This window comes from Azolla caroliniana, unplaced genomic scaffold (assembly GCF_043228905.1).
Source record: "Azolla caroliniana isolate FFs.n. ecotype wild unplaced genomic scaffold, voAzoCaro1.0.p SCAF_13, whole genome shotgun sequence".
In the NCBI taxonomy this organism is placed as follows: Eukaryota; Viridiplantae; Streptophyta; class Polypodiopsida; order Salviniales; family Salviniaceae; genus Azolla; species Azolla caroliniana.
The window spans coordinates 15,040,070-15,053,781 of NW_028230448.1; the positions used below are offsets into that span (position 1 = coordinate 15,040,070).

Genomic DNA, 13,712 nt, shown 5'->3' on the forward strand with positions numbered 1-13,712 from the left:
ATCAGAAGGAGGGGCGTACAATACAATGTGTGATCTCTGTCACCCGGTAATATAATTTTAGGTGGAGAGGGGGGGGGGGGCATGATGATCGTCTTCGATTTATCGTTCTTCTCTGCAGAAAGATCTAAAGGCTCTCCACAATGTACGCTCTGTAGATGTATATGGTACAATAACAGTAACTTAATTCACAGAGTTAAACTACGGCTTATCATAAATCCTGCGCGACTATATTAAATACAAGCAGCGATATCAAATCAAGCTATTTTCTTGCTGCTTGCTTTATTACTATTATTAATCTTCTGTTTTGTCATTTGGTTTAGATTATATACCTTCTGAAAGTTTTCTGTTTTCTGCAGGATTTGGTTACGAAATCCGCGCCCTACTCTTTGTGATGATGGTAATGGTGCCTTGCAGACGATTCGGTGAAGAAATAATTCGGCCTAGCAATCTTCTTCTTCTTCTTCTTCTTCTTCTTCCATTAATCCGCCATATCCATTGAAGAAAAGCTCGCTCCTCACCATTGTTGCTGCATATTTTACCCCCCTTTCTCTACAACAGAAGGAAGCCACAGGTTACCATATTTTCTGCGTGTTGGCGAAACCGATCATGGATGAGCGGAAACCATTCAATCAACACCATAGCCATCGCCATAGCCATAGCCATCTTCAGCAGGTCGGGAACCAGTTACAGTTCGCGCAATCACTGCTTCCCGGTTCAGATCAGGAGCATCAAATGAAAGGTTTCGATCCATACCCTGCTCAACTTAGCGGTCATGATGATCCACCTGCTGCTAATTCCATGGCGAATAGCTTCTGTAATACTCGGTTTCAGCAGGAATCGCGACGCAGTGACCCCAGCTCCACGGGGCGGACCAATCCTTTCTTTCATATCAGTGGATTAACAGCAGACATTCATGGTAATTCTCAGGGAATGAGCCCCATGATCTGCTCTGGGGATCTCTCCCGATCAGCTCAACCTGGTATTGCACAGTACAGCAATTATCCTATCGTTATGGCCTCCGATCCATCGCTGCACCCTCTGCAGGCGAGATCAAAGCCTGTGGTTACAGTCGCCACTAATCCAGCAGTCAGCAGCGCTTTCTTTGCCATGGCGAATGATCATCATCGTCTCTCTCGCACTGCAAATCATCATCACCATCATCATCATCAGGCATCAGATCAAACGAGCGGTGAGCCATCCAACAAGAATTCCATGTCGAGCAGGTACACAGCGTTTCATCATAATCCAAGGGACGGGGCAGATCACATGGATATTCCGCTCCCTAATTCGCACTGCAGCATCCTGAACGATCACGCCTCCTCCTCCTCCTCTGATCCTGTCGCAGCAACTGCACTAGCAGAGCGGAAAAATCTGCATAATGTAATGAGCCTCAATGGAGGAACTAGTAATACCAGATATGGATATGGCAACATGATCGGTGCAGGAAACAACTCCAGCGATTCGCTAGCGATCCAAAGGCATAACGCGAATGGAATGAGCAGCTTATATCATGATGATCAGGCCGATAAGCGAGATGGACGCCATTCCGGCTCATCAGATTATGTGATGGTTATTCCTTCGCCTCTGGATGGAAGCGCAGTCGAAGAAAGAGCAGGGATTAATGTGTCCAGCAGTAGCAATTATTACACCATGATCGTTAACAGTCAGGGTAATTATCGCGCTAACCCTAGCCATGGCGAGCTTATGGATCATCATCATATGATGAAAGGAGGGAATGAGTATATGAACTACTTGGGAGGTTTCCATGGAGCAGCCACAGCTTCATCTCAAAGACCTCCTGTTAGCTGTGGTGGCGATGGCGGCCACTATACAAGAGATCTTTCCCTCTCTCTGTCTGCACAGAAAACTTCTCATCGATTGCAGGCCAATGAAGCTCATGATCAAGTCTACCCTAACCTCCATGATAATCTTCGTACCGCTTCTGGCACCAACGCAGACATTACGATTGCTGCTCATCCTCATCCTCATCCTCATCATCAGGCTCAGCTCTCAGGTAGAAATGGAGCTTCTTGATGAATCGATTAAATCTGTCGTTTAAACCAATCTGTCTGCAAAATCATGAACTTTCTCTCTATGGCTATGGTGTGTTCTCGTACTCCATAAAATTCACGTTCTCCAGTTAATGCAGACTCCCGCCATATTTCTACATGCATACTATCAATCATTTTCTATAATTGTGTGCTGTAATTTTTCTGCTATTCTGATACAAATAAATCTGTCTTGTTTCGCGATGGATCAACGAATTATGACATGAAGCTGATTTAGATGATCCAATAATTGAAGAATTGAATTTCTGTTCATATATGTGTGATCTTATGATCGCAGCAGTGGTGATGATGCAGCCGCAGGAGCAGCGAACAAGGTATATGGAGGAAGAATCATGGGGTATTATACAAAGCTCTGTGTATCTGAAAGCTACACAGCAGATACTCAGGGAGGTGGCAGTACGTTTATCGCACAAATCCGGCGGCCATCGTTCATATCAGGAGGCAGTAGAGGCGCAGAAGCTGAGCAATTACAATACAGTAATGGCGGGCGAGAAGATCAGAGACATGGAAATCCAACTGGCTACATGTGATCGTGCAGGGTCTAATCAGAAGGAGGAGGAGGAGGAGAAGGAGAAGGAGAATGATGATGATGATGGTGATGATAATGATGATAACAAGAAGCAGAAGCATGATTTGATGGCAGGAAACCCTAGATGGCATGGATTGACACAGGATACTGCTGCAGTAGCGAAGCTTGAGGAGGTAAGGATCAATGGCGGGTGCAGTCACGAGGCTCATACATACATACGATCAGATCCTCCGGACAGCAGTTTAAGGGCAGTGATCCAACGGCCCAGTATGCCTACTAATTCTGCGCCTGCTATGGCGGCTGTTCGTCCTGCAAATAACATCGCTGGAATTTCTTCGTCCGATCGATCCCAGATACGGAGGAAGCTTTCCATCATGCTGGAAGAGGTATGTTCTCTCTCTGTCTCTCTGTCTCTGTCTCTGTCTCTGTCTTGATCGTTGAATGCAAATTCTGTATAATAATTATAATAGCAGGCTGTGTGAATCATTTGTTGCTCATTCCATTCATTCTGTGGAGATTGTGGAGTCTGTTTGGATTTCTAGCTGCTGTTGGACTGTTAAAAACGACATACTACTGCTACATGCTTACGCTGATGGACATTAGGTTTAGGGTTTAGGGTTTAGGGTTTTAGGATTTAGGGTTGATGATCATGCAACATATGCCCTAAATTACAAAGCTTCAGGTGCAAGTTTTGTTGAAAGACTTCATGAATTTTACAGAATTTTGCAATTCACAGTATGCATCTCAATTTAATTTGGTGAGATATTTCCTCATATCCATCAAAGTGCCTGGGCCATTTGATCATGCAAAATCAATCGCTTCGGGATCACCATTCTGTACAGCCAATCTTTATATGATTTATATGACTATTGTCCCTACCCAATCCTGTTTGTTCTGTTGATCTCTTGTACTAATCATATATATAATCATATATATGCAATCAATCCCTGAGCTCCTACTTCCTGAATCAAATCCATAGATGAATCACGACCCATCAGTTTGTAAGCTACCTGAAGTATATGATTTATATGACTAATGTCCCTACAAATCTTGTTTGTTCTGTTGATCTCTTGTACTAGTCATATAATCATACATGTGATCAATCCCTGAGTTCCAACTTCCTAAATAAGCGAAGAATCGAGCTAATTTTTGTCTCTTAAACACGCGCACTAGTATACGAAACCCGCATTATGATTATTAAAGGATCCAATCAATTCCATAGATGAATCATGACCCATCAGTTTGTAAGCTTCCTTGGAGGTACTTCACTAAGTCTCTGGGTTTTTGGAGGCCTCCTCCAAAAACAGGAAGATGCAATTAAATAAGTACATATCCATAGTTTAGATGGTTTTTTCAAGACACTTCAGGCAACTTCAATGGTTTTTCTTCATTCAATGGAAAAAAGAAACTTCGATAGAGTAAAATCCGTATTTTCAGTACAAAGAGAAGGCTCTCTTATCATATCCTGTTTTTATTTATTTATCTCCAAACCCTTGAAAGTTATGCATATGCTTTAAATGATATAACCTTGAAAGTTTGCAAGAATCTAATCAAGGGCCCCTTTATAATGGTGCCCTATTTTCTCAGTAGAGGGCCTATATATATTGACTGAATATGAACTATATATTCTACATCTACTTTCTTAACATAAAATTCCTGACTAGAAATCCATAGAAGTAACTCACTCCCCTAAGTTCGATTTTAGGTTTTCCGTGATCCCCGACCGACCAAAGAAAAACTACTCCTGGGATTACTCATTGTATATGTTAGAAATAGGTGTTCTTGTCATCGAAAGCAAGCTTCCCGTCTTCAAAGAAATACATATAAATTAGTTAAATCCTCAATTGTCATGTGCATTTTCGATTTTGTGTGTGCGCGCAGCTCGACAAGAAGTACAGAATGTTCGAGGAAGAGATGCGGGTCGTGATGATGTTGTTCGAAGGAGCACCGAATAAGTGTGATGATGATAAGGACAATTATAATAACTCCATGGCTATGGTAATGGCAGGGGTGGCACCATATAAGGATATGGCAGCTAAAGCTGTCGAGACGCGGTTCCGCGTTCTCAGAGAATCCATCACACATCAGGCCTGTGCCCTCATGATCACCACGAACCTTGGCCCGAGTGTTGGATCTGGATCGAAGCTCACCCATGGAGGAGAAGCCGGACACCATAGTTCTACCAGTAGTAATTTATTCAATGCAAGCCATTGGAATGATGGTAGTAGTATGGATCCCGGAAATAGCCGGAGCAGGCGAATGCGTTTGCTCGACCATCAGTTCCGGCAGCAGAGAGCTCAAGCTCAAGCTCAAGCTCAGCAGCAGCATCAGTCTGGATCACTCTTCCATTCTCAACCATGGAGGCCCCAGAGAGGTCTCCCGGAACGATCTGTCTCGCTTCTTCGAGCTTGGCTCTTCGACCACTTCTTGCACCCGTAAGTTCTCGCGCTTCTCGTCCGGTATCGTATAACATTTCTATGGCATTAAGTCTCGGGTTAGGTGTACCACAATACCACTTAAGTTCCTTCGTGCGTGTCCGAAACATTTTACGAGCTTTTCTTGTGTCGGTTATTGTAGGTATCCGAAGGACACAGAGAAGCTACTCCTTGCGAGGCAAACCGGGCTCACCCGAAACCAAGTGTGAAACCAACTCAAACTCTTCATTTCTTTGTCAATGTTGCATCACTTCAATTATATATATATATATATATAGCACATCATGTATGTCAAGGTGCAATGGAATGTCGTGCTTTAATCAGGATCTTGTTGTAGTCTTTGCATATATGAGATAGTTGCTTGACTCTTTTTGTATCAACCATAGATTCAATCAATTAAAAAAAGTCCTTGTTGAGGGTTAGCAAGTCTTTGATATTGATTTCTTTCTACTTCAATGTTTATTCACACTCATTCGTCCATGTTTTTTCTTTTACCAGGTGTCCAATTGGTTCATAAATGCTCGAGTGAGATTGTGGAAGCCATTGGTTGAGGAAATGTACCAAGAAGAGAAGAAGTTGCCACAAGTGTGGCAAGGCGATGATGCATCATGTACACTAGGAAATTCCGCAGGGACCAGCTCCAATGCGCATCTCCACCGAGAAACAATATCGGGTGGTCATTACGATTTTACTCGAAACGAATCGGAGAAGCATGTGGGAGTAGTACCCTCCTCCAAGTTTGGTAGCCAACTCATGGAAATGCAAGAGCTTGTGTCAATGCAAGGGGGTGCAATCAATATGGAAGCCTCGAAGTTTCTAAAGAACTCATTGGTGCCGAGCCGTCATGAGTATGTGGATGGGTATAGAGATGATGCAAATGATCATTCTCATCATCATCAACAATTCGTGAGCACTAACCGGCCATCGGAGACAACCGTAACTATAGCCGGGCGCGTGTTAGAAGGCGATCAACAATGTGGATCGACTCACACATGGCCATTTATACAACACCAAAGCATTCTTCCATTGGATGGGCATCAAGGACAACATTATGGCACTGACAATGCTGCCTTGATGAGGTTTGGGAGTAGTGCCGGAGGTGTGACACTCACACTAGGGCTCCAACAACACTCTAGCACTAGCCTTAGTGCTGCAATGGGATGTGATGTGGATGACATTGATCCTCATGTGAATGAAATCCCCATGCCATTTCGCATGTAGAATTAGCGAATGCCTCAAGTAGCTATGTCGAATCATCTCTAGTCCAACATATTATCCTATATGTTCTTAATGGGCATCATGTGACAACCATGGCCATTGTCGGGCATGTGGTTCATTATCTTTTCTTTAAATATCCCCCGCGTTGAACACTTGCCTAGATTATTCAAATTGGGCACATTTTGTGTAAGGTGTGGATTCCACCACACCCACATGGTATAATGTGTGCATACGGAGATGTACCATATGTACCTAAACTACTTCGATTGAATAGCATGACAAATTATTTCTTTCGTATTGAGGTTTGTCCCAACATGTTTAAATGCTAAGGAGTTTGTTGGTCTATCAAATTATGAGCCGATTTAAGGTAGGAAGTTGATCATTGTCAATGCCTATATTTGTAAACTTGATGATTTTGTCATCATCTCAATAGCAATTTATTTGTATCATAAACTTGTCAATGCCTATATTTGTAAACTCAATAGCATTTCAAAGGACCACACATGACCAAAGTCTAGTGATCCCAACGGTATTTCAAATGACTCAAGATCGAGCTTGGTGAACATATTATAAGTCACGTATGAATTTTGGTTGTTTGAATTTTGACATGGAGTAAGTAACTTTATGAAGAATGAAAAAACCCCAAGTGAGTTGGAACAATAAAAGAAAAGAAAGGGAGTCAAAAACCCAAACCAAACCAATCCTCGTTAGGAGATACCCTTCACCTATCACTTGGTTATTCATAGTTTTATAATCCCTTTTATGGAACTTGATTGTGGGATGCCTTTCTTATTACTCTCAAACACATAGAATCGCACAATGGAGCTACCATTATGGTCCTCATTCTCTTTCCTTTCGCTTCTACTATGACCTACTTCCCTCCATATAGCCTGTCTACTTTAATGAATTAAGATAACCATGTTACTCAACAAGTACCCTATTTAATTGAAAGAGAGATTTAAGTGTTTATCTAATATAACTTAATCTTATGAAATCTTCCCATATTTCAGGGTGACTAGGAATGGAGGGACAATGTGGTTCAACTCTGATGCTTGATGTTGATCTCTGCCATTTGGGAATGACAAATTCAAGATTAAGTAAACATGTTGTGAATAATATAAACCGACACCTCCCCCCCCCCCCCCCCCTCCCCCACCCAAAGACATAGTAGTGACCCATGGAAGTGTGAAACAATGCTCCAAGGTAAGAGCCATGTTGCCTCCTTTGGGGAACAACAGGCAATGTTTGTCATGCATGATCATCCTTCATTTTACTCAATCTCACATTTGCTTGTTTAACCAAGGACTCTCCATAATTCAATCATTGCTCCTTGAGCTTGTCATGCATGATCATCCTTCATTTTACTCAATCTCACACTTGCTTGTTTAATCAAGGACACTCCATAATTCAACCATTGCTCCTTGAGCTTGTTTCTTCACATCTATGTATTCCCACATGCACCAAATTCAATTTTGGAAATATAGCAGAATTAACAAACAAATTATTATGTGGAAAAGTATAACAAAAAGCAGCAAAAAAATTGTTATGCATCACATAAATGTGGCTAAAGGAGTTCCATCAAGCAACATGTAATAAATACATAAACACGAGGAATCACACATCTTACACAATCATACTAATAGAAATGTGTTTTTAAGATGACTAATAAGTACACCATGAATTGCTATTCTGTAGATGTTGTGTGATCCATTTGGCAAGATAGACATTGTTATAACTAGTTTATTAGTGTTACAATCCAATCTGAATCATGTTTAAAATAGCAAGTTAGAATAATATAGCTAGGAAATTGGCAACAATTTGATTCAGTTCATTTAGAGCATTTCCACACCAAACTATTAAAAAGTTTGAAACTTAACCAAATGGAATGGAATGGAGTGGCAAAAATCTTTAAACAAAAAAATGGTCAAACAAATTGTTTGATGATTGATTTCCAAGTTAAAACCCAAGTTGGTTCAAGATATTTGGAAACTATTAAGCCGTTGAGTTTGCTGTTCAATTTTGATGCAAACCAAAGTATTGACAACTAATACACTCAATTTTCATAGATTTTTTATTGGACAAACACTTAAAATTATGGTATTAACAAACCATTTAAATCCTTTGAAGTTTTGATTTAGAAACCAAGTAGATATTTTATATCAACAAAACAATTAAATTCTGAAATGATTTATAACTTTATTTATAGTTGATTCATATTCAATCAATATCTCAAAACTGTCCTATCCCTAAATGTTAAGTTGTTCAAGCCATGATTTGAAACCCATTAAACTGCAAACTGTTAAGTCCGATAAAGACTGAAACCAAACCTTGAATTCCCCCAACTCAAACCAAACAGTTTACAAATAAGGCCAAACCAAACCAATAAAGCCGGACACAATTTTTGTTTTCCAATTCAGCTCAAACCAAACTATTGTTGATTGCTAGTTATGTAAGAGTATAAGTGCTCTAAGGGACTGATATGGGACTAAATCGTTTGGATGCATTCATGCAACCTCCACTTCTTGTACTTTTTATCTTTTTGGAACCATTCCTTGTACCTCACCTTCTTAACAAAGTATAATGAAAGTGATAGCTCTTTGTGCAATATCAACATTACCTGGTTTAATCTCTATATTTGTTTTAACTCTCAATTGTTGTTAAGTACCAAGTCATATATTGAGTCCACTTTCACTTTTTCTTCCAAAGGCCTTTGGAAACCTTGCAGTTGCAGTTTTTTACATCCTTTACAAGAAGACCATTGCTTTAGGAATCATATCGTCAAGTTTGGTAATAAAATGCAACTTAACTATTCATATCAGGTGTACAACAAGATGACTTCCTATTCAATAAGTTACTTGCAAACAGGCACTACAATATCTGGAACAAAGCTGAAAAGAAATAAATTATAGATTTGATTTGATGTGATGCCATTAGCTGCACCCATCAAGGCGCATTTGGAGGTAATGGAAGAAGTCCTTCTCTTTTCACCATCTCATATATGGTAATGGCAGAGAGTGTCTTCACATCAGCTGTCATTTTCCATAATGTGTTGTAAGGAACCACATGAACTTTGATAAACTCGCCATGGTCTTGAAGCCCTGTATTCTGCCCTTGTAGAGAATCAATGATCTAGAACCATGATAAAAGAGATTTTTGAGTCTTTCCATGATATGTGCATTACAAACATCTCATCGACTATACTTAAGTATGTACAACACAAACATTCCATTTTACATTATGAGCATATACATGTCTAAATCTTCATTCACTATACTTATGTATGTACAACATAACCATTTTACATTCTTCACATTATGTACATATACACATGCCTAATCTTCTCAGGATATTTACATCTTACCTCTCTTTTAACATGGCTCCTGTAAAGCATTAAAGTAATCCCCTCATCACATCCACCCTGTTCACACATCAACCAACATCGGATTATATCCTTTGAAGAGTGCTTTCCTTTTCTATGATCAGATTCTAAGCCTTAATATTGTTCTATTTGGTCAAAAGCATTTTTAGTTGTAAGCCTTAATGTTGTTCTAATTAGTCAAAAGCATTTTGTTCATTAGATTTACCGGAGAAGGGAAGATCTTCCTCCCTGTACACTCATCGAGAAAGTTTGTGAGATTTATGAGATCAGATGTTTTAATATGTATCCCTGTCTCCTCCTCGACCTGTTCATAACATGATGATATGAGAGCTAAATCAAGGAAAAGAAAAGATTTGACAATAGAAAAATCAAGTACAGAACACCTGTTTAGTTTTGTCGAAGATCCTATGCAACTAGTGTATTCAATGGCAATAGAATACCACACTTATTTTTTAATTACAAAGTGGATGTGGAAAATGATCGCATGAGTTTATGTTCCTTGGGTATAACAACAGACATTTGTGGACTATATTTCCAATCTTGAGAATGCATATCTGAACACAGTTTGTATCTGTATCCAAATTCATCATGATAGTATATTTAGACACTCCTTTATATTCAAAGAAACCTAGTTTCAGTTTAATATGAGATGCACATGTAGCATTGGGTAAGTCAGACAGTAGCTTAAAATTTTCAGGAGCTTTGAACCATCATTAATAAAAGTCAAGGCAGAAGATTATTCTACGGCAACCCATCTTGGTAGCTTACAAAAATCAGGAGCTTTAAATCATCTACCATTAACTCCAAAGTGTTACATATCAGAGCAATTCATCTATATTCAAGTCCTAAAATCAGAAGGACGTTTATTACAGTCCTAAAATCAAGTTGTGGACACTAAAAATACATTTCAGGGCAGATATGATGAAAATGGTAATTACCTTTTATCCTATGTTCCAGTCACTCTGACCATCATTGAGGAACCAAAACTTAGTTATCACTCTCATAACATTTTCAATTCTCATTGCATAATTTCACCAAACTGAGTAGCTCAGCTCATAATTTCACCAAACGGAATAATAGATGCAGAAATTCTGGTCTAAGAAGAGATTTAAAATATGTATTACCTCACGGGCTGCAGTTCCAACAAAATCCCCAGCATCATCATCCAACATGCCTGCAGGCAGCTCAAGGAGCACCCGTCCAACGGGAACTCTGGCCTGTACATAACCATACCAAAAATCTTTTGAAATATAAAAAGTCAAAATATTGATGTGCAAATGTTTAGAAATAATAATAGGAAAAAAACAGATGTGCAATGGTATACTTTAGACTAACCTGTTCTGTTAGAACTACGAACGTTTCTTTGTCAGATTCTAGCAACATAAGAATGGCCACTGCTCCACCACGTGCAAATACAATACCAGGAAGCTGCATTTCAATTTGAAAGTTTTATGCACTCACACTATTTGAAATATGTAGCAATTATTTAATTGATCTGGGATGAAAATTTTAAAGACAAAACTACTTCGAAATGACCTATAACAGAAAGTTGAACAAATGGTACAGTTGGGATACAGAAATTGATCCAAACAACGTAGATTTTTCTTAATGGTATCCAAACTTCTCTTTAGATATTGGCATCCCACAACTGTTTAAGAATCATGGTTAAGAAAACCTGCTGGAAAAGTCCTCTCCTATACCATATTACTTTCAGCTACCAATACTCCATCGTATATCTTCTACCACAAGAACAGAAAACATCATTTTCAATATGACCTTATATCGCAAATTAAACTCTTAATTTGGGTCCTACTAAGAATAAATCCTTCGTGTTGGGTTTAGGGGGTCATGTATTTCCTATGCGTAAAGGGAGCATTGCGATTCATGAATCAAGATTTTAGATGAAACGGGCAAAACATTATACAGTAATATTACTCAAGTTTGCCAAAAGCATGTCTCCGTGATGCAATGCGAGAATGAAATTAGGGTCTTATTAAGGTAAAGCATTCCATCACTTTGATAGAATTTCAGTGAATAACATGCAAAAGGGGAAATTTCCCTATCCAATTGAGACTCACAAAAAGCAATGGGCGAAGAGATGGGATAACATGCTCCATGTTGTGAACATGATACTTTTTATTTGTCTTTGTGTAAAACCTTCCCTTGCAAACTCCCTATGGGAGCAATTGAATAGTTTAACCTTCCAGCCCAGTATATTAAAACCCACTTTAGCTGTTCTAGGAATGGGTGGAGAAGAAACAGTGAACCTACAAAAGTAGACACAATGAAATCTAACCCATCCATGCCAGAAGTCCTCACTGCATGACATAGACCTCAATAGAATGAGCTGGATAAAAAAACCTATTGTTTGATGAACTAAAAATTATTCTTATCACAGAGATTGCATAGCGAATGTCAAGACTCAAGAGAATATAGATGTCCCAGCAGAACCAGCACATGAACTCACTGATTTCCCAGTTGCATCATCGATCACATCTGCTTTGAACTTCACAAAACCAACACGATTTCCGAACATATCAACACTTTGAATGGTAACACTTTTCAGAGAACAAGATGCTCCTCCATCTTTTGCTGGTTTCAATATTCCTCTTTCACTCTTCAGATTTGACACCCACTGCTTGAATGGCGTTGAATCAATCGCTCTCCTGCAAGATAAGGAGAATATGTGCTTTTGAGAATTTTCTCAGTTTTTATGCACATGAGACCTTAGGAAAAATTTGATAGCCTTGATTATAAATAGCAGTGACAAAGAAGGAGATAAAACATAGGATTTCTGTTTCATTAATATGTCCCCTGTTAGCCTTAGAAAATGCACTCATATATTAAATCTAGCGTGGAAAAGAATACCCCAAAAGAATGATCATGAAGGTCAGAATTAATTATGATCCGCGAATTTCCTCCTTAACATTATTGTATAAAGCATAATACATAAGTATCATAGGCAGGCAAGAAGGATGGCATATGGCATGCTGCAATTCCATGCCCAAGGTCAGTATATCTGCTACTCTCCACTCGAGATTCTGATTCTTGTTGACCTCGTCTTATTAGCTCATTTGACTTTGATTTTGATTTTCAGTGTAAATACAAACAGCAAAAACATGTCCTATCAATCCTCCAGCCTTTCAAATTCTGAAGCTAAAGGTGGTACTTTGAGCTTGAAAATCATAAAAATTCGTGTACATTTAGAGATCAACTTGACATGTTAGGACAGCCTGCCTCTGGTCATCAACAACTATCTACCAAGGATGGTCGAACTTCAATCTTGAGTGGAAGAGTTATAATTTCATTCAGTCCTAAGATAACTTTGATCTTAGCCACATAAAATAAGATACAACAGCAAACACAAAGTGTACAACAAGACATAAAAATAAGGTATCTAGGTGCACAAAGAAGATTGGAAGAAAATGCATTACCTTATGTCAATATCGGCTACTCCAGGTGCACCAACGACATCCACCCAAGATCCTCCGATATCAACCTTGAGTGGACTATTGCAGTCTGAGTGCTTGCTCTTTTGGTCAATCTGGGCAGAACAAGCCAACATATGAACAGATCTCTGTTGCATAGTAGAGACTTGTTGTTTGGACCCACTTGGATACTTCCCCAAATTGTCAAGATTCTTCCTGCAAATGAAGCCCTGCAGTATGTAAGTGTAGGTTTAGACTGAAACATACATTGTTTCTGGTTCAGATATCTTCATTTTCTTTTTGTGGTGCTTGTTCGAATTAGAGTTCATCTTACCTCCGGTCTGGCAACATCTTTTCTTATTGTCAGGGCGAGTCTCCAAGAAGAAAGCACAACTCTGCCCATTTCACAGCAGCAGGGGAAGAAGAAGAATAAGAAGAAGAATATTCCAAGCAAAGTGTTAAGGTCTTACCACATTTGGAGGATCTTTCAGCCCATTTCTCCCCCACAAACCAAACCATACATGCATGACATACATACAATTTTACAATACATGCATGCTTATGCTATATGTATATAATATATCGTGATGAATGTAGTTGATGAATGTTATGTGATAGTCTATAGATATGCATCTAAATGTATAAATGTTAAAT

At 39.2% G+C, this 13,712-nt stretch overlaps 2 protein-coding genes across 3 annotated transcripts; one reads left to right on the forward strand and one right to left on the reverse strand.

Annotated features, from left to right (window-relative positions):
* The first annotated feature begins 606 nt into the window (after positions 1 to 606).
* LOC147856283 (uncharacterized) lies at positions 607 to 6,545 on the forward strand. Its single transcript, XM_087329112.1, has 5 exons — positions 607 to 2,014; positions 2,347 to 2,984; positions 4,480 to 5,033; positions 5,176 to 5,236; positions 5,532 to 6,545. Exons 1-5 carry the CDS (start codon positions 607 to 609, stop codon positions 6,252 to 6,254), a joined length of 3,384 nt encoding a protein of 1,127 aa, XP_087185238.1. The 3' UTR covers positions 6,255 to 6,545.
* A 2,324-nt stretch (positions 6,546 to 8,869) lies between these two features.
* NUDX14 (nudix hydrolase homolog 14) lies at positions 8,870 to 13,572 on the reverse strand. 2 transcript variants are annotated; one of them, XM_087329683.1, is made up of 8 exons: positions 13,393 to 13,572; positions 13,065 to 13,274; positions 12,098 to 12,296; positions 10,966 to 11,058; positions 10,755 to 10,847; positions 9,836 to 9,934; positions 9,613 to 9,669; positions 8,870 to 9,380 (listed from the first exon to the last, which is right to left on the reverse strand). In XM_087329683.1, the coding sequence occupies exons 1-8, from the start codon at positions 13,407 to 13,409 to the stop codon at positions 9,195 to 9,197; spliced, it is 954 nt and encodes a 317-aa protein (XP_087185809.1). In that variant the 5' UTR covers positions 13,410 to 13,572; the 3' UTR covers positions 8,870 to 9,194. The 2 variants fall into 2 exon arrangements, with proteins under 2 accessions (XP_087185809.1, XP_087185807.1); XM_087329681.1 differs by having other exon boundaries at positions 13,065 to 13,288.
* Between the last annotated feature and the right edge of the window lie 140 nt (positions 13,573 to 13,712).

What these genes read in the sequence shown, in the direction of transcription:
- LOC147856283 (XM_087329112.1), top strand. Translation starts at nt 607, where the DNA reads ATGGATGAGCGGAAACCATTCAATCAACACCATAGCCATCGCCATAGC. An exon ending in TCATCAGGCTCAGCTCTCAG is followed by an intron (nt 2,015 to 2,346) that starts GTAGAAATGGAG and finishes TTATGATCGCAG; the next exon opens with CAGTGGTGATGATGCAGCCG. An exon ending in TTCGACCACTTCTTGCACCC is followed by an intron (nt 5,034 to 5,175) that starts GTAAGTTCTCGC and finishes CGGTTATTGTAG; the next exon opens with GTATCCGAAGGACACAGAGA.
- NUDX14 (XM_087329681.1), bottom strand. Translation starts at nt 13,461, where the DNA reads ATGGGCAGAGTTGTGCTTTCTTCTTGGAGACTCGCCCTGACAATAAGA. An exon ending in GTAGCCGATATTGACATAAG is followed by an intron (nt 12,297 to 13,064) that starts GTAATGCATTTT and finishes CTTATCTTGCAG; the next exon opens with GAGAGCGATTGATTCAACGC. An exon ending in GGAGCCATGTTAAAAGAGAG is followed by an intron (nt 9,381 to 9,612) that starts GTAAGATGTAAA and finishes TCATGGTTCTAG; the next exon opens with ATCATTGATTCTCTACAAGG.